A 27,731-nucleotide genomic window follows, 5' to 3' on the forward strand; every position below is an offset into this window, starting at 1 on the left:
ACAAAATTCCATCCTTTAATTAACACTAAGTCTTACCTAAGCTTATACAGTCTCATCTCCCCCCTCAGCTTACCTGATGCAAAATGGTATATCGTTCATGAAACAGCTCTGCTTTATCTCTTGCTGTTCCAAATAAATTTGGTGCAGGGTGGTTGGTCATTAATAGACTAGAAAGAAAGAAATGCCTATTTATACCTATCACAATACACAAAGGTAGGCCAAAAATGAATCATGGACTATATGCCTTCTGAAAGAAATGTACATCTGAAATGAGCTTAAAATCAATAGATGGTATACTTACGGAAGAAATTTTTTTCTTTCTGAACTGTACACAAAGCGTGGAATATCAAATGCTCCTATGATATTGAAAATATGTTCTCTGAAAAACAGCCCACAAAAACACAGACCTGATTTACTAAAATATAAGAATTTTAGGTGAGCATAAAAACTTTATTATAATCTTAAGGTATACGAATGTACTTTCCACAGGTCATATACATAATTTCTTAGAGGGTCAGAATATGGGGGCAAAATCTTCCTCTCAGAGACAAGAAAGCATTGCCAACACTCTCAAGCAAAAATAATCATCATCGTCATCATCATCAAGTTAACTTCTAATTAAGAATGTCATCTGTTGAAAAAGAACATGTATGTATAAAATAGTTATATCTTGAAAGAAATCTCTCCCCATGGGTACTACTGTTATGAGCTATAATATTATTAAAGAATATAATTCACTTCCAACAATTTTTTAATCCAAAATACTACGCAAAAGTGTCCCAGAAACCAGGTATAAAATAGAAAAAGAACCCCCAAAATACTGGCCACATCCTTGACGCTTATAGTGTTACAGAAATTCAACAACTTACTTTTAGACACTGTTAATAACATAACTGTGTTTGAACGAAGTTTTAAAAAGATTCACAGCACTACTGCATAAATATTCCAACCTAAAAAACCTTCCCTAAAATTTTACCTGTTTATCTCCCAGATTGAATATGGTCAAAAACATTCTTGCTACCCTGGTGGTAACACCTAGTATAGAGTAGCAGAGAACCTATGGACTTGAAGAAAACCTAGATTCCAGGTACTGTTCCACCATTTTTTATGGGTCAATCTTGACAGGTTATTTGACTTCTCATGCCACTTCTTCATCTATAAAAATGAAAGCCTCTCTTATGCTATAATATAATAATTTTCTGACAGCTGAAGTTGCAAAGACTGTTTACCATTCAGTCCCACTGGACCTCTGCATTGGCTAACTGTGGCATATAAAGAGCTAGAAAGAAACAAGAGTTAACTTTAATGCTTACTTTATGATTACAATCCTTCCCCTTCGATACAGTCATTTTGAATTTCTATTGATGGCTTTAGGGGTATGTCATTGTACCCTAGTATCTTAAGTAATGAGTTTGCAAGGTGAAAATTAAAATTGCTCAATTTCTTGGGGCATCTGGGTGGTGGCTCAGTCTAAGTGGCTGCCTTCAGCTCAGGTCATGATCCCAGGGTCCTGGGACTGAGCCCTGCATCAGGCTCCCTGCTCAGAGAGGAGTCTGCTTCGCCCTCCCCCTCTGCCTGCCCCTCCCCCTGCTTGTACTCTCTCTCTCTCTTTCTGTCAAATAAATAAAATATTTTAAATAAATAAATAAATAAATAAATAAATAAATAAAATTCCTCAATTTCTCTGTTTTCTTACGGTAATGACTCCTGCCAATGATCCCCATTGCCCCAAAGAGGAAAAAACTATTAAAGTTAGGGCGCCTGGGTGGCTCAGTCGTTAAGCATCTGCCTTCGGCTCAGGTCATGATCCCAGGGTCCTGGGATCGAGCCCCGCATCGGGCTCCCTGCTCAGTGGAGAGCCTGCTTCTCCCTCTCCCACTCCCCCTGCTTGTGTTCTCTCTCTCGCTGTGTCTCTCTCTGTCAGATAAATAAATAAAAAATCTTTAAAAAAAAAAAAACTATTAAAGTTAATACTCTCTATCCATTTTCCCAGTTGTTCTCCTCCCAGTTAAATCCTGTGAATTTGGAAAGAAGTATCATATTCAAAAGAGGAAAGGAAAGAGGGACACTTAGAAATAAAACCCAGAAAAATTATTGCCATATAAATTCCTAAGCTCTCATAACATGAGTTAGTGGAAAGAATCATAAAACTAAGGTTATACCCTCCCTGCCATTTACCATGTGACCCAACGTAAGTCGCTGAATTTCTCTGGACACTGCACTTTCCTAAGAGCAAAAGCAAAAGTATACTTCTGAATATTCAATTCAATTTGTTGGCAGCATACAGAATATAAAGTCAGATCCGATGGGTAGTGGCAAAAGTTAGTAATGGTATAAACAACACTGTAACCTCAAATCCCCAGGAAAAAGTAGTAAAGATGAGTCACTTAATGAGGTTTATAATGCAAGCTATCACTTAAGAAGAAACACTAAGAAATAACCACTGTAAAAATACTGACCACTAATTCTTTCCCCAAGAAAATCATTTAAAATAAGCACTTCAGGGGCACCTGGGTGGCTCATTTGTTAAGCGTCTGCCTTCGGCTAAGGTAATGATCCCAGGATCCTGGGATCGAGCCCCACATCGGGCTCCCTGCTCTGCGGGAAGCCTGCTTCTCCTTTTCCCGCTCCCCCTGCTTGTGTTCCCTCTCTCGCTGTGTCTCTCTGTCAAATAAATAAATAAAATCTTTAAAAAAAAAAAAATAAATAAACACTTCATATCGCCAGCAGGGGGAAAAGTTCATTTTATCCACATACATAGTTTCGTCTACAGACTGACTGCATTCCTGGACCGCCGCTTCCACCACAGACCGTTCGATCATGTTTGATGACACTGAAAAGAGAATCTTGAAGTTCAATCTTAGAAACAGGCATAAAATTTACTTATTTCCACAGATAGCTTTTTTCCTAAAAATAATCTGCAAAGACTAACACTGAGATTCTCATTACATAGTTTTCAGGACAAAAAAAAGGGTTAGGTCAGAACAATAATACAAGCCATATCTCAAAAAACCTTCATCTCCTACACTCAAATACGCTTATAATATCTTAATACATAGCCAAATGACTTACTTTTCTAAATACTGTCTAATAATATAAATTCAGTTATACAAACACTTCTGTAAACTCCTAGGTCCAAGAAGGTTACATTAGTAGAACTTTCTATCACCAATGCTACATTTCCATAGGCATGATAGTAGCAGATATAATAGCTACCACTTATTAAGCCCTCAATAAATGTGTGACACTATGCTCAATACTTCACAAGCATTATGCCATTAGATTAGCTGTCCTTATAGATAGATTGTTGTTCATATGCTAATATGTAAAAGGGGGAGGAAGTGCAACTTTGAGAGACTGAATAAATTGCCCAGCTAGAAAATATATATGGCAACACAAACCCACACCTGATTCCAGAGTGGGCACCCTTGAACACTTTGTTATGTTCTCAGGCAAAATACTATGCGCCATCTTAAAGGAATATATACTACTTTTTCACAATTAATAATTTTCTAAATTTTCAACTATAAAGCAGTTTTTAAAAGCAAAGGTATATTTAAAATTCTGCCTTTAGAATTGAAAATGAGACATAATGGTAATCTCTCCTGTATCATGGAACATATGTCCTCCTACAAAATTGAAGAAACTAGCATCGATACAACACCTGAGAGCAAGCCATACCTGCTTCTGTCCCTCAGTGTTCTAGAAACACTGGACGTCTGTACCTAGAAGAAAAGCATTTCTCCTTTGTAGGCCCAGGCTTGTGGTAAAAGGTTAAGTATTTAACAGAAAGATCCCTCGAGAAAGGCTGAAGCCAGAAGGAAGAATTAGCCCTGCTCACTTATTCTTTTTTCCCCAAAAAACTTTTAGGAGTACTGAACCTCAGTAAGGCAAAGTAGTAGGCATGCAGAGAGATAAGAGTGACCGTAGGGACCAGATCAGAATCAGAAGTCAAGGGCAGGACAGCTAGCAGTGAGAGCTCTGTGAGGGGAAAGAACTGTAAGGGTCTCTGGGGAACGTCCTGAAGTTGCAACGGAACCAGAGGTTACCCCTTGGGAAGAAGTGCTACCATGGGTATGTCTCATATCACTGGAATATCTTAATATGGAATCCTCAACTTCCTCTTAAATCTATAAATCTAATCGAGAATGTAGAACTATATTAACAATGTGAGAGCTATCAGAAAATATTACTTACACGGTTGCTTTTCAACTGCATCGATGATCTTCTCCAGTGCATCTTCAAGCTCTACTTCACTGATAGATTCAAGAGCTTCTGTGAGGTACTTAATGGCTTCACTGGGACAGAAAGAAAAGATGAGGCTCAAAGTTTTATGCCCAAAACTGACAAACACTCATCAATGTGGCATTAAAATTAAAATCTATTCACTCTTCGCTGCAAGCAGTGCTCACCTCTCCCTGTCCTTTCTGAACAAATTCTTCCTTTTCTCCCCTGCAACATAACCATTCTTTTTTTTTTTTTTTTTTTTAAAGATTTTTATTTATTTATTTGACAGAGACAGAGACAGCGAGAGCAGGAACACAAGCAGGGGGAGTGGGAGAGGGAGAAGCAGGCTTCCCGCGGAGCAGGGAGCCCGATGCGGGACTCGATCCCAGGACCCTGGGATCATGACCTGAGCCGAAGGCAGTTGCCCAACCACTGAGCCACCCAGGCGCCCCAACATAACCATTCTTAAAGCCCCAAATCACATCTTTTTTTAGGAAGCCTTCCTAGACCAGCCCTACCTGCTGCAACCTCCCCCCCTTCTGAATTATTAAAATTCCTATACACCTCAGATCTGACACATCACAATAGCTTTGTACCAGTTATCACCTTACATTTAAGTCAGGGTTTCATTTGCTTCAATGTCCTGAACATAACAGACACTTAAGTATATATTTATTGATTTGCTAATGCATCTGCTTAAAGTAAATTCCAGTAAATTCATCACTGTTTTCAATTGTAAAATTAGAAAATTAGACTAGAAAAAACTATGACATATGAATATAGTCATAGAAGCAACACTCATTGAAATCACAAGAATCTCCCTGCTCCAAAAGAACTCAATAAGGCTGAACTTAAAAAAAAAAAAAAAAATCCATACGAATCCCTGATTTAAATACCAATTGGGCTCAGAATGAAGACTGTGTAAACAATTAGCTAATTGCATGCCATTCTGTTTGTAGAATACAACTTCACACTTAATGTCAATGTTATTGTTAGAGTCATCATACTAATTGTTCTTAACTTGGGTTGCTCAGTGATTGTTTTATGTGTGGGTATCATGACTCTCCAATTTATCATGATGCTAATTAAAAACTAGAACCGTGCCATCCTCTGGCAGAGTGCCAAGCATTCTGAAGGTGTTCCATAGATATTTGATGAGTAAGAAGTCCCTAAAAATCACACACATTTTGGGTGAATGGTGGGAAAGTTCTTAGGATACAGGATCTGGCCCCTGCCAAATCTCCTTAGGCTCCTCCAGTGCTCTCCTGCCTCAGGGCCTCTATATGGTCATTTCTCCCCACTCTTTTCTTCACCTACTCAAGTCCTGTTCATCCTTGAACACAGTTCAAACCACTTCTTTAATGAAGTCCTTCTTTAACTCTAGAGCAGTTACCTTGTTATACATTATCAGAGCACTTCTTTCTTGGGATCCTTTTCACAAGTGAAACTAAATAACTGTGAACTACTTAATATCCATGGTAGACAGACTCCTAAAACAACCCGTAATAACCCATGCCTCCTGGTACTAACATCCATGTGCAGCCCTTCGCCTTGAGTATGGGCTGGACCTAGTAATTTGCTTCTAACAATAGGCTATAGTAAAAGTAATGGAGCATTTTCTTGTATTGTATTTTTAAAAGTAAAATTTTTAAAACAAGATGTCACTTCCTTGATTAGGTTACAAAAGACTGTGACTTCTGTCTTACTCTTTCTTTTGCTGGCTTTGATGAAGGAAGCTGCCATGTTGGAGAGGACCACATGGCAAGGAACTGAGGGTGGCCTCCAGCCAACAGCCAGCAAGGACTGAGGCCCCAAGTCCAAGAGTCCTGGTGGAACTGAATCCTGCCAACCACTGAATGAGCTTGGAAGCAAATCCTGTCCAACTGACATTTGAGATGACCCTATCTTGACTGCAGCTTTATGAGAGACCCTGAAATAAGAGAACCCAGCTAAGCCTATCTGAATTCCTGGCCCACAGAAAACATGAGATATTAAGTGTGTGCTGTTTTCAACCTCTAAGTTTTGGGGTAATTTGTTACATGGCAATAAGTAACTAATACGCTATCTGTCCCCCAAGCTCCACAGTGTCTTATTCTCTCTTGCACTCCTTGCCCCAGCACCGTGATCTTAGGATAGACCAAAGCCTGTAAAAGCTATAGTGATCTGGCTCAGATCTGTGTAGACAGGATTTCAGCATATTTCTGACTAAATTAATTAATGAATGACAGCTGAATATTAGGTCAAATTCTAAGTGAAAAGAAAGAAAAGTTAATTGATCAACTGCTCATGTTTGTAAAATGTCAGGGATCAATCGAACAAAATTCGTTATTTTCTCCCAGAGCATATCCACTCTTGCCCTTGTTCACCACTAAGCCAAAAGCAAAGTTAAAAGGCTCATAAAACTCACTATTTCAAAAACAAAAACTCTCCACACACAGCGAGTGCAATCATAACCTGATACAAAAAAAGTATATTCCATCCAGCAAGTATTTAAATATGTATCCAAAAAAAAAAAAAAATACTGTATTCTAAAAAACAAAACAGACTTAGTGAGAAAAATATTAGAAAAGTGCATTCTGTAAGTACAAGAAAACATGATTATGGCCAGGAAACCTATCAGATAAGTTCTAAAGGGAATGCTTAAGGGGGTAGGAGGGAGATCTAGGATCGTGCTTCAAACTTACCCACTTTTTAACTCTCTGGGAATTCTCACTCAGGAATAATACCTAACCCAAAATTGAGAAAGGGGAGGGCTCATAGTTTTCACAAAATAAGGTGACAACTACTGACTCGCATATGGGCTTTCCCAGGTCGCTCAACTGATGATTCACAAACTACGTGAAGTCGCTCTGCTATTATTCCCATTTTGCTAAGGCACAGACTTGGGGGAGGGGAGCTAAGTGCCCAAGTCACAGTGCCAATAAACGGCCGCCTCTCCGGCTCAATGGGGCACATGCCGAAGGACAGCCACATCCCACCCGGGAGAAGCGTCTCGACTCCGCGCGAACGTCGGGGAAACCTAAGAAGGAATCGCAGCCTTTAGACCCTGCCACATCAATTTCACTTCTTCAAGTTTTTTAAGGGTCTCTGTGATTTAAGGCCCAGCGCCGACGGGCGCGCGGCGCGCACGGCTGCCCGGCGCGGTCGCCTGGCCCTGGCTTTCCCGTCCCGTTAACTGCCCCGGGAAGACTCACCCCCGGAGCAGCAAGCCGCGCAGCTTAAAGGCAGAGACCGCCCGGCTTCGTAGCCGCTCCGGCGCCATGTTCGCCTTTTGGCGCCACGGCAGCGACCCCGCCCCTTCCCGGGTTTGCCCCGCCCCCGCCCCGCCCCGCCCCCGCCCCACCCGCCCTCCGGGTCCCAGCCCCGGCTCGGGACCCTCAAGCTCCGCCTCCGACCCAGTCCCCAGACGAGAGCTCGCGGCCCCGGGTGCCTGGCGGGCTGTAGCCCGCGATCCTGTAGGCTAAAGGAGGAAACGACACCGCACTCTTGTTGCCCGAAGACTGAAGGGCTAAAGCGTCCTTTCCTGGTGTCTGGTTGGGAGTGTGTTTCCCTATCCCAAGCTCATCATTGACCTACCGTCACCTCGCTGCCCTCCTTGCTGTCATCTTCCGGGACTCCCGTCCGGCTCATCCTGGGTCCGGGGGCCCCTATGTACTCCTGTTCTCTACTTCACACAGGCTCTGGAAATATTCTGTGTCGCCACAAGGTTTTCCCCGACATTCACTCGAAGTTGCTGCAAATCACCACCATTCCCACCCACCCTGATTTGTATTTAAGTTGAGGGCTTCCTTTGTTCCACGTAAAGTCATCGGCGCTTGAAATGTATTAACTGTTGTATTGCTCATAAAACTGAAGGGGTCGTGTGCTATTTTTTCAACACCCTCATTTTACAGGTGAGAAAACAACGCAAAGACGGTAGATGCTTCCCTCAAGATGAAACATTCGGTAAGTGATGTGAACTTAGTCTGATTCCAGCAAGTGCACTGTTAATCTGCCACACTTTAAAAACGCTCCAATGAGTTGAACAAAACCATCGAGTGCTTATAAGTGAACACGCAGCCTTATAAAACATGAGGACGATTTCTAAGTACTGATATACAGTGACTTCCAGCATACATGATTAACTTTTTGAAATATGGTAAAGGAGAGGAAATAAGAATACAATACATACATGTATATGTATTTACTTGATTTTGTGTTTTTAAAAACCTGAATGTTACACTAGACACTGAAAAAATGGCTAACTGTATCTTTTTTTTTTTTTTTTTAAAGTAAGCTCCATGCCCAGCATGGAGCCCAATGCAGGGCTTGAACTCAGGACCCTGAGATCAAGAGTCGGAGGCTTAACCAACAGAGCCACCCAAGAGCCCCAAAATGGCTCACTGTAAAGGACAGGATGGGATAAGGATGGAAGTGAGACTTTCTTCCTAGTAAGACTTTCAACCATAGACCCATTTATATGTTTTACATACTCAAAAAATAGAAAAGAAAAAAGTAAACTTAAAATTGAAAGCACACCCAAATCAATACACCTAACTGTACATTAAATTGGAACTATAACATCATAGAGAAAACTGATTATTGAACAGAGTTCTCTGTATACTTTCAGTGAAATATATTCTGAGGACAAAAGCATTGCAAAGAAAATTTGAACGTTTATGTAAGAAAGGTGAAGAAATAAAAATAGAGAAACATACAGTCTGATTCTCATCATTTGAGGTAATGTTCTATAATGTCACCACCAACACTGCATTAGCAAATATTTAATCATTGCTTCTAGAGGAAATAGAGGGCTAGGTTCTTGTGAGTATCTGGTCACAACATTTTCATCAACTAACCAATATATAACCTTGTTTGATGGGTGTTTCTATTTCAAGGCACCCTCAATATGTAATTGATTCATTAACTTTGAACTCAAGACCAATAGCACTATTATTCATGCCTGAAGGAAGCTTATCTAACATATGTATTTTCTCCCTAAGGCAGATCACAGGCTTCGTGTGCCTTGGAACACTAGAAAGCACTTTCACACTATGCTTGGAGGCCATTTTAAACAGCAAAATCACCAACAAAAATCATAAAAATGCAGAAAATGTGGCATAGACACTTGTTTATAGGATGAGAGATGAAGAAAGAAAACAGTGTCATCTTGTTCAATCTCAGCCACGAACGTGTGTGATAGGCAACTAAAATTTTTCACTGCTCTGTGCATGTCTTCAAATGACTGTGAAGACCCCCAGTATGATTTGGGAGTTACAAATAAATTTTATCAAGTAGGTAAATTCACAAATATGGAATGCATAAGTAATGATCATTGACTGTATCTGTTTAACCACTAGAAGGATAAACAGAAAACAAATGGTTATCTATAGGCAGGAAAGTGGAGGGAATAGGGATATAAAATGTTGAAAACATCAGATAAGAGTTTTGGGGAACAGATATTTGTGCAGTCCCAAAGTATTACCCTCCAGATCAACAAAGTAATAATACAAAGGAGAGAACTTACTCTTAAAATGAATCATTCAGAGATAACCAAGTATCAAACTTAGCATCACTAAAAGGGGGCTAATTTGAAGCTTTGTTACAGGTTGTAATGCAATATGACATATACAATGTCACCTATGAAGTATGCTTGCCAAAAATGCTAAGCTCAATTTAATCAAGTGTAGATCTAACTTCTGGCTTAAGAAGACATGGAGGAGAGAGAACTAAGTTAAATTACAACTGGATGAAACAATCAGACAAATCCAGAATGTGGGACAATCTAAAAGCCAACTGGCCTGTTCTCTTCAAAAAGTTAGTGTCATGGGAGAAAACAGATGGAAGCAACCATCCAGATTGTAGTAGCCAGCCTCTAAGATAGCCCCCAATGATTTTTGCTTCCTGGTGTTCATAACTTGTGTATTCCCCTCCCCCACTGAAGAGGACTAACCTGTATAACCAGTAGGATATTGTAGATAGGACAGGTCATAAAAGACATTGCTATTTCTGTCTTGCTCTCTCTTGGGTCACTAGTTCTTGGGTAAACCCCTGCCCTCCAGCAGCTTTATAGAAGGGTCTACGTGTTAAGATGTAAAAAGGCCTCCTGCCAACAGCCAGCACCACCTTGCCATCCAAATCTCCTTCACCTGGCTGGCTCATAAAGCCCTAATACTTCAGTGAACAACTCTATGCTGATGACTCCAAAATCCGTATTTCTAGCCCCTATTCCTCTCTGCTTCAAATCCAACTTAGTATGCCCCCAAATGAACTCACCATCATCCCTCCCAAATATGTTCCTCTTCTCATGTTCACTACACTAATTCATTACCTCTTCACCCACTGACCAGGCTAGTAAACTAGGCAGCATCCTTGACACCTCCCTCTCCTTCATCCCCCATAAATCAATCAGCCACCAAGTCCCTTGGGTTGTACTTTTTGTTTTTTAAAAAGTAATCTCTACACCCAATGTGGTGGGTCAAGAGTTCAAGATCAAGAGTTGCATACTCCACTGACTGAGCCAGCCAGGTGCTCTGGGTTCTAGTTTTTAAGTATTTCTCAACCCTGTCCACTTCTCTCTGTCTCCATGACGAGAGGCCGGAATTCTTGTGACATATATAAATTATATGAAGTTCAAATTTCAGTGTCCATAAATAAAGTTTTATTGGAATATAGCCAAGTTTGTTTATGTATTGTCTGTAGCTATTTTCATGTGGCAAAGGCAGAATTAAATAGTTCTGACAGACACTTTGTGGTCCATAAACCCTAAAATATTTACTAATAACCTTGTCGTTACAGTAAAAACTAGGAAGAACCTAGGTGACCTTTAACAGTACAAAGGATAAATATATTCCAAAATGTTCATACAATAAAATGTGCTAGCAATGGAAAAACAGATTTATACCCCTACACAAGCGAGTTAACCTCAGGCATATGTTGAGTGAATAAAAGCAAATCTTAGAAGAATATATACAGCATGATTCCATTTATACAAAGTTCAAAAATGATCTGTGTGGTAAAACTATAAAGAGGAGCTAGGGAATAAGTAATGTGAAATTCAGTCTAGTGATTACTGCTGCATGGGGGGGCAAGAGTCTGAGAAGGGCTGGCAAAGGGGTTATCCTTTTTTTTTTTTTAAAGAGAGTGGTGAGTACAGAGGCGCTCGTTTTGACATTATTCTTTTTGCTTTAAAATATTGTTTGTCCTTCCTCATTATTAAATACAAACCATTAAAAAAATTACAACTGCTCTGAAGGGAATTGGGTCTTGCTCATGCCTTTTTTGTTTTCTACCATTGGTGGGGTTAGACAAGGAAAGATGCTCTTAGACCCAAGTTTGGGAATCTGGGAAGGAGTTTGGTAGCCTGAGTTCTTCTGAAAAATAGAGAAGAATTTAATATTCCTTGGGGATAATCTTGGAGGGAAAGAATATAGAGAGGAGTCAGCAAATGTTCTGAGGCTGGGGACTAAGGAGAGAAGGCCAGTGAAAACGTGACCAAGACTCTCTCCTTGACCAAATTCTAGTCATGCTCACCTGAGCACTATTCTCAGCTAGGCCTCAACCTTGGCCTATAAAAACTGCATACTCTCAGCACAAATGATTTCATCCCCCACACCTCCTGTGTACACACACTTAGAGACTTGAACGCTAACATTGTTTCTAACAGCTCAAGGCCACATTCCCTAGAATGACCCCAGGACCCCTTAGAGTCCCTTCCTGAAAAAGCTCAAGGCTGCCAGGAGAATTTTGTTTGTTCCAGTCCCAAATCTGGTGGTAGACAGATAGATCCTGAGCCCTCTCTTACAGCAGTTACTTTAGAAAGTTTGCAATTATACTTTCTCTGCCTTTGAGATGTAAACCTACCATCCCAAACCCTTTCTCTGAAGATGGGAGAGCTGTCTTTTTGAAATGCATACATTCAGGGAGAGAACTGTGGCTCTCAATCCCAGTTCCTGAGTGGGAAGATACAGGCCTAACTTTGGTGGGTGCCTTGTTTAACTTGCACAACCAGCTCTGGTCATAAAGATAGAAGTTTGTTTCTTCCCTTGGTTAGGCTCCAATTAGCAAGCCCAGATGGCTTAGTCACATGGATCATCCCCGCCCTCAGCACTCCTCAGTGCCTTCCCTTAGCACACCCCTCCCTGCCTTTTGAAAGTCTCCAGCCTTCTGTTTCCATAAAGTTGATTTCAGGTCATACTGGAACCCCTTCCTTCTGTCAGTAGTTTACTGCTGAAAAAAAAAAAAATCCATCCTCACCTCTTTAACCAGCGTCTGACTTTATCTTTGACAAAGGCCACAATGATGGGGTGGCTAATGGAGTTTGAGGAACAAGGGTATCTAATGTTCTGTTTGGAATTATTTTCTATGATATAAACCCTTCTCCATCGTCTTTTTACTTTTATCTTTCATTTCAGTAAAATTTAGTAGCAATACAAATGACTTTTAAGAGTGGGTTTTTAAAGAAAATATGGTATGCTTCTGAGTGTCATGCCTGGAATGATGCATCGGAGAAGAGATATAGCACGCTCCATAGCGAGAAGATCCGTACGTCTGTGAGTGGGATTGTTCCAGTAGCAGTAGGAGTTTAAAGCCAGAAGTGACTATGAGATTATAATCCTAAGAATTTACAGAAATCTTGGACAGGGCTTTGGAATTCCACTGCAGGTGGAAAGGGGGTTCCTGGGACAAAGACCTACCTGTGGGCATATGGGTTACATATATTAATAACCTTATACAACCTGTATGAAACCTCAAGTGTCTCTTTTTGTACACCCCCTTCCTCAATAGATCACATCTTTCCTTCCCATTTTTCTGTATTTTATCCACATTTCAACTATACAACTCATCCCACACCACATGTATTTCTTTATATATGTTTCCCTCTGACTGGACTTTGAAGCCCTTGTGATAGAACTATGTCTTACTATCTTAAAATTCACTTTGTCTTGAGTGCCTGGGTGGCTCAGTTGATTAAGCGACTGCCTTCGGCTCAGGTCATGATCCTGGAGTCCCGGGATCGAGTCCCGCATCGGGCTCCCTGCTCAGCAGGGGGTCTGCTTCTCCCTCTGACCCTCTTCCCTCTCGTGCTCTCTGTCTCTCATTCTCTCTCAAATAAATAAAAATAAAAAAATAAAAAAAAAATTCACTTTGTCTTTTCGTTCAGTCCACAAATATTTATTATGTACTTGGTACTAGGTTCTGGGGACTCAATAATACTTGAGTCCTTCAGCGTTTCCAGTCTAAAAGAGCCTGAGAACCAAGGATCTACATTAAGCAGATTAAGCAGGTACTTAATATGTACGGAATAAATGAATTAATGAACGAACTTGTTCTGAGTCATGGGCAGCCACAATCTCTTCAAAGAATGGCTCTGGACAAGCACATTTACAGACACTGGCGGAATTATCTTCCTTCCTGACCATAGTTTTACTTCGGTAGCATCATTTAATGACAAGGGTTCGCCAGCTTTGTCTGTAGGAAGGCCAGAGAGTCCATATTTCCAGCAGTGTGGCCTATATGGTCTTTGTTGCAACTGCTCAACTCAGACCACTCAGCCTTGTGGTTGTGGGGTTAAAGCAGCCGTAGTCAACACTTAACCAAATTAGGGTGGCTGACTGCCAATAAAACTTCATGGACAGATGATGAAATTTGCATTCTTCTCATTTTCACGAGTCACAAAACAGCGTTCTTCTTTAGATTTTTTTTCAACCATTTAAAAATGTAAAACCGTCCTTAGCTTGTGGGCCGTACAAAAACAGGCGGCAGACTGACTTTGGCCCCCAGGCCGTAGTTTGCTGGAAGACGTTTTAGAGAATCCCTAATGAAAAAAAGAAAAAAAAAAAAAATATATATATATATATATATTTCTATTAAATACATACAAACACCCCCCCCCCCATTCTTGTGGATAACCGTCTTTGCTGGAGGTTGAATGGAAAAGGAAGCCCACACAAAGCATTAATTAATTAATATGTCACGGCAGCATCAACTCTATGGACCAGAAGTCTATTTATGGAGGGAATAAGATACAGAGTTAGGTTGTGCTGCCAAAACGACGCGATCCCAAGCGGAAAGAAATCAGCAGGTGGCAGGGTGCCGAAGCCAAGGCACCTCCGTCACTGCTCAGACCCGAGCATCCCTAACGGGCAACGCCACCCTGGGCCGGGCTTCCCGGGCGGGCTGCGGGACGGCGCAGACGCACTCGTTCCGCCTTCCCACCAATCTCGACCCTCGGCGCGTTCCGTTCGTGCGTGGAGGAGCCCGGCGGGGGGAGAGGCCGCTCCGTGGGCAGGGGCTGCGGCGCGCCCAGCGGCTGGACCCGGCGACGGCGCGGATGGCGGACTCGCAGCCGTTCTGCGTGGCGGAGGAGCGCAGCGGCCACTGCGCCGTGGTGGACGGAAACTTCCTCTACGTGTGGGGGGGCTACGTGGTAAGGGGAAGGGCGGGACGGGGCGGACTCGCGCCGGGAGCCCGCCCGGCCTCTCGGCCCGAGCGGACGCCGAGCGCCCGCCCACACCCGGCCCCGAGGCGGTGGCCGGTCCGCGGCCCGGGCCCGGCGCGTCCGGCGCCGCCCCCCCCGCGCCCCGCCCGCCCCTCCGCCGTCGGCCGCTCTCCCAGCCGCGCCAGGGCTTGACGCCGCCCCGCCGTTGCTTCCACTTTGAAAGCCTTCAAACCCGCGCTCCGGGGCTCTTCCCACTCTGCGGCCCCCCGACCCCCCGCAGCTGTCCAGTAACCCCCGGTCTGGCCAACACTAAGTCCGTCTCTGCGCGATTAATTCTCTCTAAACGCTTGCGCAGACTTAAAGGCACAACGAAGACGCCGTGCTGTGTTATTTTGTAAATATTTCCTATTGCTGCAGCGCGATTCGGAATATTGAAATCACTGAAGCATTTGAATATTTCTAAGCGATTTTTAGTGGCATTCCTTTATCATTGGGTAATTACGAAGTTTTTTCGAGTCTCAAAATAGAGGCATATTAGCAACAATATACTAAAAATTGCTTAAATGCTTATCACAGTGGAGGTTTGAATGTGTGTATTTGTTTTAGTTTCTATAATCATAGGATTATAGAACCAAGGATTCTAAAGCCGGAAAACAGGAATATATGCCAGCCCCTTCAGTTTACAGGGTTTGTTGTTGTTGTTGTTGTTTTGTTTTGTTTTTTTTAAAGCAAGCCATCTGGAAGTTCTCTTGGAAGTAGAACCTACATTTTCTCACTGTCTCGATACTATAATGTGACAGATGTAACATGATTGAATCACTCACTGAAATAAAGTACATACTATCTCTGTTAAATGATTCTCAGATCCAAGTCGGTTTTTGTTGTTGTTTTGTTTGTGTGTTTATTTTTAATTTGGTGCAGTATCAGGACGGGAAAATTAGAACTAACCTTTGAGTGCCTACTATACCTGGCATGTGCTAGGAACTTTCATATCCCTAATCTTATATAATCTTTTCCATACCCTGTCAGGTAAGTAATATCCCCATTAAAAATAAGGATGATGAGTCAATGAGAATGAATAATGTCCATTTGACCTCAAGGGCAGGAGAGTCCAACGTAGGTATATTGGATTTCCAAAGGCTATTTTTTTTCTATGATAAACTAACATAAATTAGATGACTGCTTTCTTAATGTCTAATATTTCCACCATTTGTTCTTTATAGAAAGAGCCTAGATATAATGATGGTTTTATGCAGAAGAAATATTTTGATTGTTTTTGAGCTCTGCTACTTGAAGATGTAGAGGTGTCAAACTTCTTCTGCTATATTGATTCTTAAGATTGTAAAAGTTAAGTGAAAAAATCTCATTTAAAACAGTAATCTGCACTATCTCGGATCTGGTGACAGTGTACATTTCTTTGGGGCCTACAAATGACATGTCTGAATATTTTTATCTCATTTTAATCTTGAAAATCGTGTAATTGATAAGATTCCAGGTGTTCAGGTGGCAGTCAGTGAATAGACTATTTATTGATCCAATGAGTAGAGTGCTGTAAGAACTGCTCTGAAAAGTGCGCACGGCTTTAGCTAGAGTGCTACAGGCATACCTTGGATATTGCAGGTTTGGCTCCAGACCACCATGATAAAGGAGGTCAGATGAATTTTTTGGTTTCCCAGTGCATATAAGAGTTACATTATACTATAGTCTATTAAATGTGCAATGGCATGATGTCTAAAAAATGTACATACCCTAATTTAAAAATACTTTATTGCTAAAAAAGGCTAACCGTCATCTGAGCTTTCAGCAGGTCATAATCTTTTTGCTGGTGGAGGGTCTTGCCTTGATGTTGGTGGTTGCTGACTAATCAGGGTGGTGGTTGCTGAAGGTAGAGTGGCTGTGGCAACTTCTTAAAGTAAGACAGTGATGAAGTTTGCATTATTGATTGACTCTTGCTTTCATTAATGATTTCTTTGTAGCATGTGATGCTGTTTGATAGCATATCTACCCACAGTAGAACTTCTTTCAAAACTGGAGTCAATACTCAAACCGTCCTGCTGCCTTATTAAGAATAGGAAATGTAATATTCTAAATCTTTCGTTGTCATTTCCACCATCTTCACAGTCTCTTCACCAGGAGTAGAGTCCATCACAAGAAACCACTTTTTTGTTCATGCATAAGAAACAACTTCTCATCCGCTCAAGTTTTATCCTGAGATTGCAGCAACTCAGTCACCTCTTTAGGCTTCACTTCTAATTCTAGTATTCTTGCTATTTCTACCACATCTGCAGTTCCTTCCGCCACTGAAGTCTTGAACCTTCAGTTTTTAAAAAAACGCAGTATCTGTGAAGCGCAGTAAAACGAGTGCAATAAAACGAGGTATGCCTGTACTTTTTAAATTTCAGGGATTATCAGCAGCTAAAATATGTCTAAGGCATGAGTGGAAGGAAAGAAAATGGGAAGCAAAAAAGAAGACACAGCATATCATGAGAAAAAGTTGAATCCTTCCTTTTTATTCAGATCCTTCTCAACAGAAGATAGCTAAAAGGCCTTGGAATCTGGAGGTAATCCAGTAGTCAGTAGTTAAGAATAATGATCAAATAATTCCAGATTGTATGTTCTAATCACAGTTTTCTTCCTTATTAACAAAAAACAATGTGTGTTAAAATTCACAAATATATATCTAAAGCTTGAATGGCCCACAGATAACTGTCTAGATTACTCATTACTCTGTTGTTGGGACATACTCTAGAGGACATGGCATCTGAAAACAACTCTACCTCTCTCTAGAGGTGAGAGCAGAAGTGCTGAAAAAGTAAGTGGCACATTTGAATTGGTGCCAGAATATTCTTTTGCCCCTACTTCTTCCATATCCTTTCAGTATCACTGAACTTCATGCAAACTTTAGTACTGCTACAGGGAACAATGAAAAGTTCCTGAGTAGTTCCCCCAAATTTTGGAGGAAAAGCATGTTTGTAGGTAGTATGCTTTCCTCTTAGGATTTTATTTCCATAACACAATTGATGTTAGTCCTTTCTGCCCTGAACTTTTCCTTATAGAAAATATCTGCATAAATATGCGTAACTACATATTTCTGTTTTGGATGTGGACTTAAAGGGAAGATCAACTTAGAATGTGTTTGAAAAGATTCCAGATGAGAGGCTTACAATGCCAGATATTAAAACATATCACAATACTATAATAGTTAAATCAGTGCTCCTGATGCAAGATGAGACAACATGATGGAATGGAAAAGAAACTACATAAACAGCCTAGCACACCAGCCTATTTTATACTTAAAAGGTAGCATTTTAATTCTGGAAAAACAATTACTCATTCAATAAATGGCCTGAGTATAGCTAGAGGAAAATGATAGTGGAGCCTTAGGATTGAAGAGTTAATGTAGGGAAATTAAGCTATATCATATCAGAAGAAAATATGTGACTCTTTTCAAATCTTAAGTTGAGAAAAGAAAAATGAATTGGGTAAAACTATGAAGGAAGATTGGTAGATAAAACTTTAAAAAAAGTAAAAAAATATGGTTTTAAATACCATAAAGTAAGAAAGCAAATGACAAACTGGGGAAAATATTTGCAATATATATGATAGGCAAAAATAAAGATTAATAACTGTACAAATAAAAGTATCTCCATGGAAAAATGACCAATGGAGATGTACAAGCAATGTACACAAGAAGAAATGTAGTATGAATCAAAGAAACCCAGCCGAAAATGAGATTTTTTCTTATTCAATTTGCAAGTATTAAAAAGAATTTTTGAGAAGAGCATGGGGAAATGAATTAGTCTGGTAATGGGAGCACAGATTTGTATGACGTTTTTGAAGGAGAAGTTTAGTGATGTGTATCAAAAGCCTTAAGTGTGTATTCTCTTTAACCTAATCGTTCTGTTTTACATATTCTTAGACGGTCACATAGGCCATCCATGTCATGTGGAAGACATTTATTCTTTTCAGATGCTCAAAATTTGAACCTCCTTTCTCTATTGTAGTATCGACCATCAGATGAGTCTTGTAGGGGTATTTGTTGTAGTTGTCTGACTACCTCCTACCTACCTCCCTAGAATGTAAATTCTATAAAGATAGAAGTTTTGTTCCCTGTTGTATCCCCAGTATCTAGAATTGGGTAGAGCTTAGAGGAGGTGACCTATAAAAAGAGCCTGAGTGCCACGTACTCATTTTTCCAGCCTCCTTTGCAGCTAGGTTGTGGGCAAGTGGCTTGGACTTGGTTAGATGAATCTGTGCTAGATTTGGACTTGGAGTAAAGATGTAAAAACGAGGAGCTGCAGAGGATTCTTACCCAGCAAGAGAATCTATAGGAAGATTGAGGTCCCTGATATAAAAGGCAGAGCTACAAACGGTAGCATGTTGCTCCCCAGTGACAGCAGCGGTTAGCTCGCCGGTCCTGTTCTCTGGCATGATTTCAGACTTTGCTCTTCCTCGTGGACATCAGAGGCTGGTTCTCCAGCTTCCCTTGCCGATTTTGTGAGTGACTTCATATTCACTTCTGAAAATTTTATTTTCTTAATTTTAAAATTTGAAACGTACGTACAAAAAGAATAGGTAAAATAAGTATCATTTAAGTTAAACATGTTTAACTTCCAGATTAAGAATTCGACTAGAACCAGTACCTTAGAAGTTTTCTGTTTGTCTTTCACTGATCACAATGCTCCTCCCACTCCAGAGGATACCAGTATCTTGATTTCTAGTTAATCACTCTTTTCTTTATAGTTTTGCCACACACGTGTCTATCTCTAAACAGTATATTATTTGGTTTTGGAATCCTAGCATACGTTTTCTTTTGTGACTTAGTTCTTTTAGTAAATGTATGTGTTTTAGAATCACACATTGCTTGTATTCGGCTAATGTGCCCTTGCATGGCTGTACCTGTTTTGACTTGATGTCCATTCTGATTAGTCAGTTTCTGTGCTGCCTGGTTATTAAATATTTTGAAAATCACCCCTGGATTCACTCATCTGATGTGTGTCCTGTATAATATTCTGTTGTGTGAATTTACTGCAATTTATTCCACTGTTGTTGAATATTTGTTTTGTTTTGGTTTTTTTGGTATTGTTAAGAAGTGCTACACTGAGGGCGCCTGGGTGGCTCAGATGGTTAAGCGTCTGCCTTCGGCTCAGGTCATGATCTCAGGGTCCTGGGGTCGAGTCCCGCATCGGGCTCCCTGCTCCTTGGGAGCCTGCTTCTCCCTCTGCCTCTCTCTCTCTCTGTCTCTCATGAATAAATAAATAAAATTAAAAAAAAAAAAAGAAGTGCTACACTGAACATTCTTATTACATGTCTCCTATTACATGTGCACAAGCATGCACACTCTCTAGGGCACACACCAAGGAATGGACTGCTGGGTCTCTTGGTATCCACATCTCCAAATTTACTTGGAGATGTCACTGTTCCCAAAATATGTGTATCAGTTTACACTCCCCTCAGCCTCCTTACTCCACATCCTTGACAGCATTTGGTACCATCTGGCCCGAAATATTTTGCCAGTCCAGTGAGTGTGACATATTTCATTGTGGTTTTGTTTGCTTTTCTATGATTACTAATAAAGTTAAGTGTCTTTTCCTATGAACTATTATAAACTATTTGTATTTCCTCTTCTGTAAAAATGCCGGTTCATAATCTTTTGCTTATTTGTCTTTTGGGTATTTGTTTTTTTCTAACTAATTTATAGGAATTATTTAAGTATATAGTTGTACGAATTGAGTATGTCTTCTCAGTTTGTAGCTTGTCTTTGTGCTTTCTTGATGATTGTCTTTTGTTCAACACAAGTTCTTCATTTTAATGTAATTTCAGTCTTTTCCTTAATTCTTTGTGCTTTCTGCATGTTTAATCTGTCACAATATGGAGATCATAAAATTTTCTATATTGTCTTCTAAACAATTGTCAGTTTTGCTGTCCCTCTTTCAACCTTTTTTAAATCTGAATTTTTTGTTTGCTTAATTGGTTTAAGATAGAGATCCAGTTTCATTATTTTTTCTATATGGATAACCAATTGTCCTTGTGTCATATATTAAATAGTCCCCCCCTTTCCCTGCTAACATGTAAACTCTATCACACATCAAGTTTTCAGGCATGTGTGTTCTCTTTCTAGGTTCTTTATTATGTTCAATTGGTCTCTTTTTTCTTTTGACAGAACCACAGTATGTAAATTATAATAGCTTTATTAGAAGTTTAAATGTTAAATTATAAGTTTAAATACCCATTCTATCTTGTTCTTCAGGAATATTTTGGTTTTTTAGAGCCTTTTGTGCTTTTGTAATTTTCTTTACTATTTTTATTTTGTAGTAATATATGTAAAACTTGTAATTTGCCATTTTAGCCATAGCTTAGTGTACAATTCGGTTGTATTAATTACATTCCACAATGTTGTACAGTGTTACCACTGTCTAGTTCCAAAACTCTTCATTTCTCCAAACAAACTCTATATCCATCATGCAATAACTCATACTCCTTTCCTCAGTCCCTCGTAACTTCTAATCTTTTTGTCTTTATGAATTTGCCTTTTCCTAGATATTCCAAATAATTGGAATAATACAATATTTGTCTTTCTGAGTCTGGTTTATTTTACTTACCACAATGTTTTCAAGGTTCATCTGTGTTATAGTATATATCAGAACCTCATTCCTTTTTATGGCTGAATAAGATACATTGTATGTCTATAAGGCATTTTGCTTATCCATTCATCTGTTGATGGGATACTTGGGTTGTTGCCATTTTTTGTGTACTGTGAGTAATGCTGCTATGAAATTGGCATACGAATATCTGAGCCCCTATTTTCAATTGTTTTGAGTACCTAGGAGTTGAAATGCTCGGTCATATAGTTATTCTACATTTAACTCTTAAAGGAACTGTATAATTGTTTTCACAGTGCTTCCTCATTTGCATAAACTTTAGAGGGAGATTGTCAAAAAGTACCCTAATGAGATTTTATGTTACTGTATTCAATCATTAGATCATATGAGGGTGACAGACATGTTATGAAATTGAGTCTTCTCCAATTATATAGTATATCTCTCTCTTCAGGATTTTTTAAAATATTTTTTTAAAAAGCTTTATGGTGTTTTCATAGGGATCTTGTACACCTTTTATTGTATTTATTTCTTTGTATTTTTTATTTCTATTGTTAATTTTTTAAACTAAATTTTCTGACTGTTGCTGGTATTTTGAAATACAGTTGACTTTGAGGGGCGCCTGGGTGGCTCAGTCGTTAAAGCGTCTGCCCTTCGGCTCAGGTCATGATCCCGGGGTCCTGGGATCGAGCCCTGCATCGGGCTCCCTGCTCGGCGGGAAGCCTGCTTCTCCTCTCCCACTCCCCCTGCTTGTGTTCCCTCTCTCGCTGTGTCTCTCTCTGTCAAATAAATAAATAAAATCTTAAAAAAAAAAATACAGTTGACTTTGAATACTTTTGATTCTGGCAAGCTTTCTTAATTTACATTAATTCTCATAATTCATCTGTTAATTTTCTTTTTATTTTCTATGTAGTTAGTCAGACAATCTGCAAGTGATGACAGTTTTGTTTCTTCCATTCAAATTTTATTCCTTTAATTTTCTTTACATCACTGGTGGACACAAAGTACAGTGTTAAATAGAAGCTGTTTTTTTTTCTTGTTCCTAATCTCAGAAGGATAGTTTTCAACTATTAACCATTAAGTTTGATGTTTGTGTTAGTGTTTTGTTTATTTGTTTGTAGATAACCTTTTTCAAATTGATGAAGTTTTCTTCCATCTGATTTCCGATGAACGACTTTTAAATTTTGGAGAGTGATTTTTCTGCATCATACTGAGATAATCATATTTTTTCTCCTTTAGTCTCTTAATTTATAGTAATTTATAGTAATAGTATTATAATGCTAAACTGATATTGCATTTTCTAGATTAAATGTAAGTTAGTATAATTTATAATTTATAGTAATAGTATTATAATGCTAAACTGATACTGCATTTTCTAGATTAAATGTAAGTTAGTATAATTTTTTTTTATACATTACTGGATCCTGTTTGCTAATTATTGAGGGAGGATTTTTACATCTGTTTGTAAGTAGATTAGGTATTGTTCCTTCTTTTATTTTCTGGAATGATTTTTGTAAGATTGAATTAATTATTCTTTGAATGTTTGGAAGACCTCAGCTGTAAAGGTACCATCTGGTACTTACTTTGTAGGGGAGGTTGGTTGGTTTGTTTGTTTGTTTGTTTTAAAGACTTTATTTATTTATTTGAGAGAGAGAGAGAGGGAAACAGCATGAGAGGGGAGAGGGTCAGAGGGAGAAGCAGGCTCCCCGCTGAGCCGGGAGCCCGATGTGGGACTCGATCCTAGGACTCCGGGATCATGACCTGAGCCGAAGGGCAGACGCTTTAACGACTGAGCCACCCAGGCGCCCCGTAGGGGAGGTTTTAAATCTCTGATTCAATCTATTTAACTCTATGGATTGTTCAGATTTTCCATTTTTTTCTTGAGTCAAGTTTGGTAAGGTTCCCTCTCCCCACCACCAGCTTCAGGAGTCTATCCATTTCATTTAGGTTTTAAAATTTCTTGGCATAAATCTAAGTTGTTCATAAAACCCTCTGTTTAATCTCTGGAGTAGCAATAGGTATGTCCCTTCTTCCATTCCTAAAATCATTTAATGGCAACTTCCTTTCTTTCCTTTTTTGAATAATTTTGCCAGAGCTTTATCAGCCTTCTGAAAAATCAACTTTTGGTTTACTTGATCTTCTCTGTTGTGTTTTTTTATTTCATTAATGTCTGCTTTTTATGTCCTACTTTCTATGGGTTTATTATGTTGTTATTTCTTGAACTTCTGAAGTTGGATGCTTAACTCATTCTTTTTGAGACTTTTAAATTCTTTAAGTGTGTAAGGTTATACATTTTCTTCCAAATGCCTCTTTAACTGTCTTCCTCATTTTGATAAGCAGTATTTTGTTATTTTACAATCCCAATATTTTATACTTCCCACTATTATTTCTTATTTGACCCATATGTTGTTTGGGAAAATATTTTAAATTTCTATGATATTTTTACAGTTAGGTGTCTGTTATTAATTTCTAACTTAATTGTGTTATATTCAGAATGTGGTTTATGTCTGTCTGTTGCCAGTCCTTTGGAATATGTTGAGGCTTGCTTTCAGGACTAGCCTGTGATCAGTTTTCATAAATATACTTTAGTTCTTCTTTTAAAAAAAGATTTTATTTATTTAATGTTAGAGCACGTGTGCAAGCATAGGGAGGAGGACAGGCAAAGGGAGAGGAAGAATCAGGCTCCCTGCTTAGGAGCCTGATATGAGACTCCATCCCAGGATCCTAGGATTATGACCTGAGCGGAAGGCAGATGCTTAAGTGACTAAGCCACCCAGGTGCCCCTATACCTTAGTTCTTATAAAGAATATATATTCTAATGATCAGGTGAAGTGTTTTATATATGTCTGTTTTATCAGTCTTGCTGATTGTGTTGTTCAAATCTCCTATATCCTTTTTGATTATTTTATTTCTCATTCTATCAATTATGGCAACAGGGATTAAAAACTCCTACTCTGACTGTAGATTTGTTAGTTTCTCCCCATGGTCTTGTCTGTTTTTACTTTAATGTATTTTAGGCTACCTTTTGATGTGTATATGATTTTAGAATTATTCTATCTGGATAATTGAATATTTTATTATTTTGTAATGATCCTCTCTATAGTAATATTAACTTGCCTTAAAATCTATTTTCTCAATACATCTACACCCGTGTTCTTTTGGTTAATATTTGCGTGGTATACCTTTTTCTATCTTCTGATGGAAACTTTGTATATCTCTATATTTTAGGTGTGTGTGTTATAACCTGAAAATAGCTGGATCTTGTTTCTGTCTAGTCTGACATTGTAAATTTTATCTGAAGAGTTTATTTAGCCTATTTATACTTAATGTGATTCTGATATACTATTTTCACCAGATGTAGTTTTGTTTTGTTTTGAGAGAGAGAGGGAGAGCAAGGGTGGGGGGGAGGGGCAGAAGGAGAGAGAGAATCTTAAGTAGGCTCCATGCCCAGTCTGGAGCCTGATATGAGGCTCCATTTCAACACCCTGAGATACTGACCTGAGCTGAAGTCAAGAGTCAGTGGCTTAACCGACTGAGCCACCCAGGCATCCCCAAATCTGTTTTATATTTACCTCTCTCTGTTTCTCTTCCTCCTCCTTCTTAACTTTCTCATTTCAAGGATTGTTTAAGGAGTTTTTTGTTCTCTTTCCATTTTTTTTTGTCTTTGTGTAGAAATTATGATTTATTTCTAACCATGTAGTAGCTACTCTATTTCAACATGAATACTTCACAAAGGTCAAAGTTAATAGTTTTCCTTCTTCCCAGAGAGCTCAAGTATTTTAGAAAGTTTAAAGTCCAGTCACCCCTTTCCCTAGGTGGTCCTATCCTGCTTCCCTCCCCTTAAATTAAGCATCAAAAAAAAAAAGAGTTTAGCCCTTTTTATGTGTTTAAATTTACCCACACATTTACCAATTTCTTGTCATACTGTTTCTTATCACATTTCAGATCTTTAGTTGTAGATCATTTTTCTTTTGTCTGAAATAGCACAACTATTACAATTTCTTTAAGTGAGAGTTGATTATTGGCCAACTGTCTCAACTTTTGTTTGTCTGAAAAGTTCTTTATTTTACCTTGGTTCTTAAAATATTTTATATATTTTTTAAGATTTTATTATTTGACAGAGCGAGAGAGCACAAGCAGGGGGAGCAGCAGAGGGAGAGGGAGAAGCAGACTCCCCACTGAGCAGGGAGCCCGATACGGGACCCTTGGGACCATGACCTGAACCGATGGCAGATGCTTAACTGACTGAGCCACCCAGGCACCCCTCAAATATATATTTTTACTGGGTAATAGAATTATAGGGTGACAGTTTCATTCAACACATTGGCTAGTACTTAGTCTTGATTGTTGCTAGTGGGAATTCAGTCATTAGTTGCCATTTGTTCGAAGGTGATTTGATTTTAATCTGGTAGTTTTTGAGAATATGTATTTTTCTTTGATGTTCTGTTGTTTTACTGTGATGTGTCTTGGTTTGGATTTCTATTTATTTATGCTTGAAACTTGTTAGGACTTCCTAGATCTCAAGGATTGATGATGTTCAACAGTTTTGCAAAATTCTCACCCTTTGTCTCTTCAAATATTGCCTCTTCCTCATTCTCTCTATTACATGCTGGTGAAATCCTGATTAGACTAAGTTCTTCTCTTTCTCCATGTCTCTTAACTTCTTTTTTTATATATTCCATCTCTCTGGGCCATATTTCCAGATAAATCAGTTAACTAATTTTCTTTTTTAGGGTCATCTTGACAGAACAGTTTTAGTGGAATGATGGGCTCAGAAGCCAGATTAATCTGGAATGATGAGAAAATGACAGGTGAAACAGTAGAGACATTCACTCTAGTTAGTATGGAAGTTTTGTTGTGAAGGGAGCCAAGAAATAGGAGAAGGAATTAAGGGAGGGTTTGTTTGTTTTAAAGGTGAGTGATATTAAGGCACATTTGGATATCTATAGGAATGATCTAGTAGAGAAGGACAACATGATGTAGAAAAGAGGGGATAATTTAAGAATGAAATTTCTCAGAAAACAAGAAGGAACAAGTCCACATTTTTCAATTCTTTGATTCATTTGTGTTTTTGTACCACCCCATATAAAGATTAGTGAAAGAGATTTTTTTTTTTTAAATCAGGCTGAGATGAGCCTGCTGTCAATTTTTTTTTTTTAAAGATTTTATTTATTTATTTGAGAGAGAGAGCACATGAGATGGGGGAGGGTCAGAGGGAGAAGCAGACTCCCTGCTGAGCAGGGAGCCTGATGCAGGACTCGATCCAGGGACTCCAGGATCATGACCTGAGCTGAAGGCAGTGGCTTAACCAACTGAGCCACCCAGGCGCCCGAGCCTACTGTCAATTTAACAAGTATTAGTCACGTATCCATTCACTCAATCAATCAACAAATAGTACATTTGTCTTTTTTGTGCGGGTACTGTCCTGGGCTCTGAGAACAGAATTTTAACAAGATAAACATGACCCATGCACTCACGAAGCTTATGGATTGGTGGTAGTGGGTGGATGTGACACAGACAAAGACTTGGAAGGGAAAGTACAGTATAGTAGGAGAGCATTTAAAAGGGACCTTAAATCCTTTACCCTTTTTCTGGGAGATTAGAGAAGCAACATTTAAACTGATTTCCAAAGAATGAGTAGTTAACCAGGCAAATTCTGGGAGAGCATGCCAAGAAGAGAGAAGAGCACAGATGAAGGTCCTGTTGCCAGCAAGGAACTGGCAGAAATTTAGGAACTGAAAGAAGACTAGAGCACAGTGAATGAAAAGCAAGATGAGCTTTGGAAGGATAGCAGGTGCCATATAGTACAGAATCATAAGAATTTTAGACTATCCTGGGAGCAGTTGGGAAGTATTGAAGGGACTTAAGGAGAAGAGTGACAGAATCTATTTTCATAATATTTCTCTTGTAAAAGTGTGTTCGTGAGGCTACTGGAGACTGATGCCGTTAAACCTTAGAATCATACAGTTACCACACTCCTTCTTACAATTAATTTGTTTACTTATCCATCTAATATGGCTTCCACAACCAGACATGAGTGGAAGTTTCCTTGGAATTAACAGAATGATTTTCTGCTTTGTGTGTGTGTGTATGTGTGTAAGTGTGTGTGTTAGAGAGGAAGAGAGAGAGATGGTGGTAGGGGTCAGATACTTGGTAGTCAAGATATATTTTTTAAAATTTAACAAACCAATGAGAAAATTAACCAACTCTATTTAGCATGTAAATAATGTATGCATCATATAGTCTAAGAAATTCTTAAATTGCTATCTTTTAAAACTAGCTATTTTTGAATTATTTTATAGACTCTAATAAATTATGATGGATTTGTGTAGTGATTTGTTTTAATCCCTAAGTTTTTAGGCTTAATATAAATAAGACTTTTCTCTATTCTTATTTCTCTTTTCATCATAAATGTCAGAATGTACTATTCTGTTTATGTTATCAGCTTCTTTAGAGATTATTCAGATTCTGAGTTGTCATTTTGA

At 39.1% G+C, this 27,731-nt stretch overlaps 2 protein-coding genes across 6 annotated transcripts in view; one reads left to right on the plus strand and one right to left on the minus strand.

Annotated features, from left to right (window-relative positions):
• POLE2 (DNA polymerase epsilon 2, accessory subunit) overlaps window positions 1-7,544 on the minus strand; it is a 28,223-nt gene extending 20,679 nt beyond the window's left edge. For 3 of the 4 annotated variants that reach the window (XM_064570998.1, XM_045900792.3, XM_045900791.3), the window contains exons 1-5: window positions 7,422-7,544; window positions 4,198-4,298; window positions 2,758-2,833; window positions 302-379; window positions 74-167 (exon numbers count right to left, since the gene is read on the minus strand). In XM_064570998.1, the coding sequence (XP_064427068.1) occupies window positions 74-167; window positions 302-379; window positions 2,758-2,833; window positions 4,198-4,298; window positions 7,422-7,489 (417 nt within the window). In that variant the 5' untranslated portion in view covers window positions 7,490-7,544. Of the gene's footprint in view, window positions 1-73; window positions 168-301; window positions 380-2,757; window positions 2,834-3,681; window positions 3,726-4,197; window positions 4,299-7,421 lie in introns of those variants that run through there. The other variant, XM_064570999.1, reaches the window with a different exon arrangement.
• Window positions 7,545-14,518: 6,974 nt separating this feature from the next.
• The window catches only part of KLHDC1 (kelch domain containing 1), a 50,611-nt gene continuing 37,398 nt past the window's right edge, over window positions 14,519-27,731 (plus strand). For both annotated transcript variants that reach the window (XM_064571008.1, XM_045900793.3), the window contains exon 1: window positions 14,519-14,635. In XM_064571008.1, the coding sequence (XP_064427078.1) occupies window positions 14,540-14,635 (96 nt within the window). In that variant the 5' untranslated portion in view covers window positions 14,519-14,539. The remainder of the gene's footprint in view (window positions 14,636-27,731) is intronic.

The sequence above is a fragment of the Mirounga angustirostris genome, unplaced genomic scaffold (assembly GCF_029215605.1).
Source record: "Mirounga angustirostris isolate CCGP_5_RB_7025 unplaced genomic scaffold, mMirAng1.0.hap1 SCAF_9, whole genome shotgun sequence".
In the NCBI taxonomy this organism is placed as follows: Eukaryota; Metazoa; Chordata; class Mammalia; order Carnivora; family Phocidae; genus Mirounga; species Mirounga angustirostris.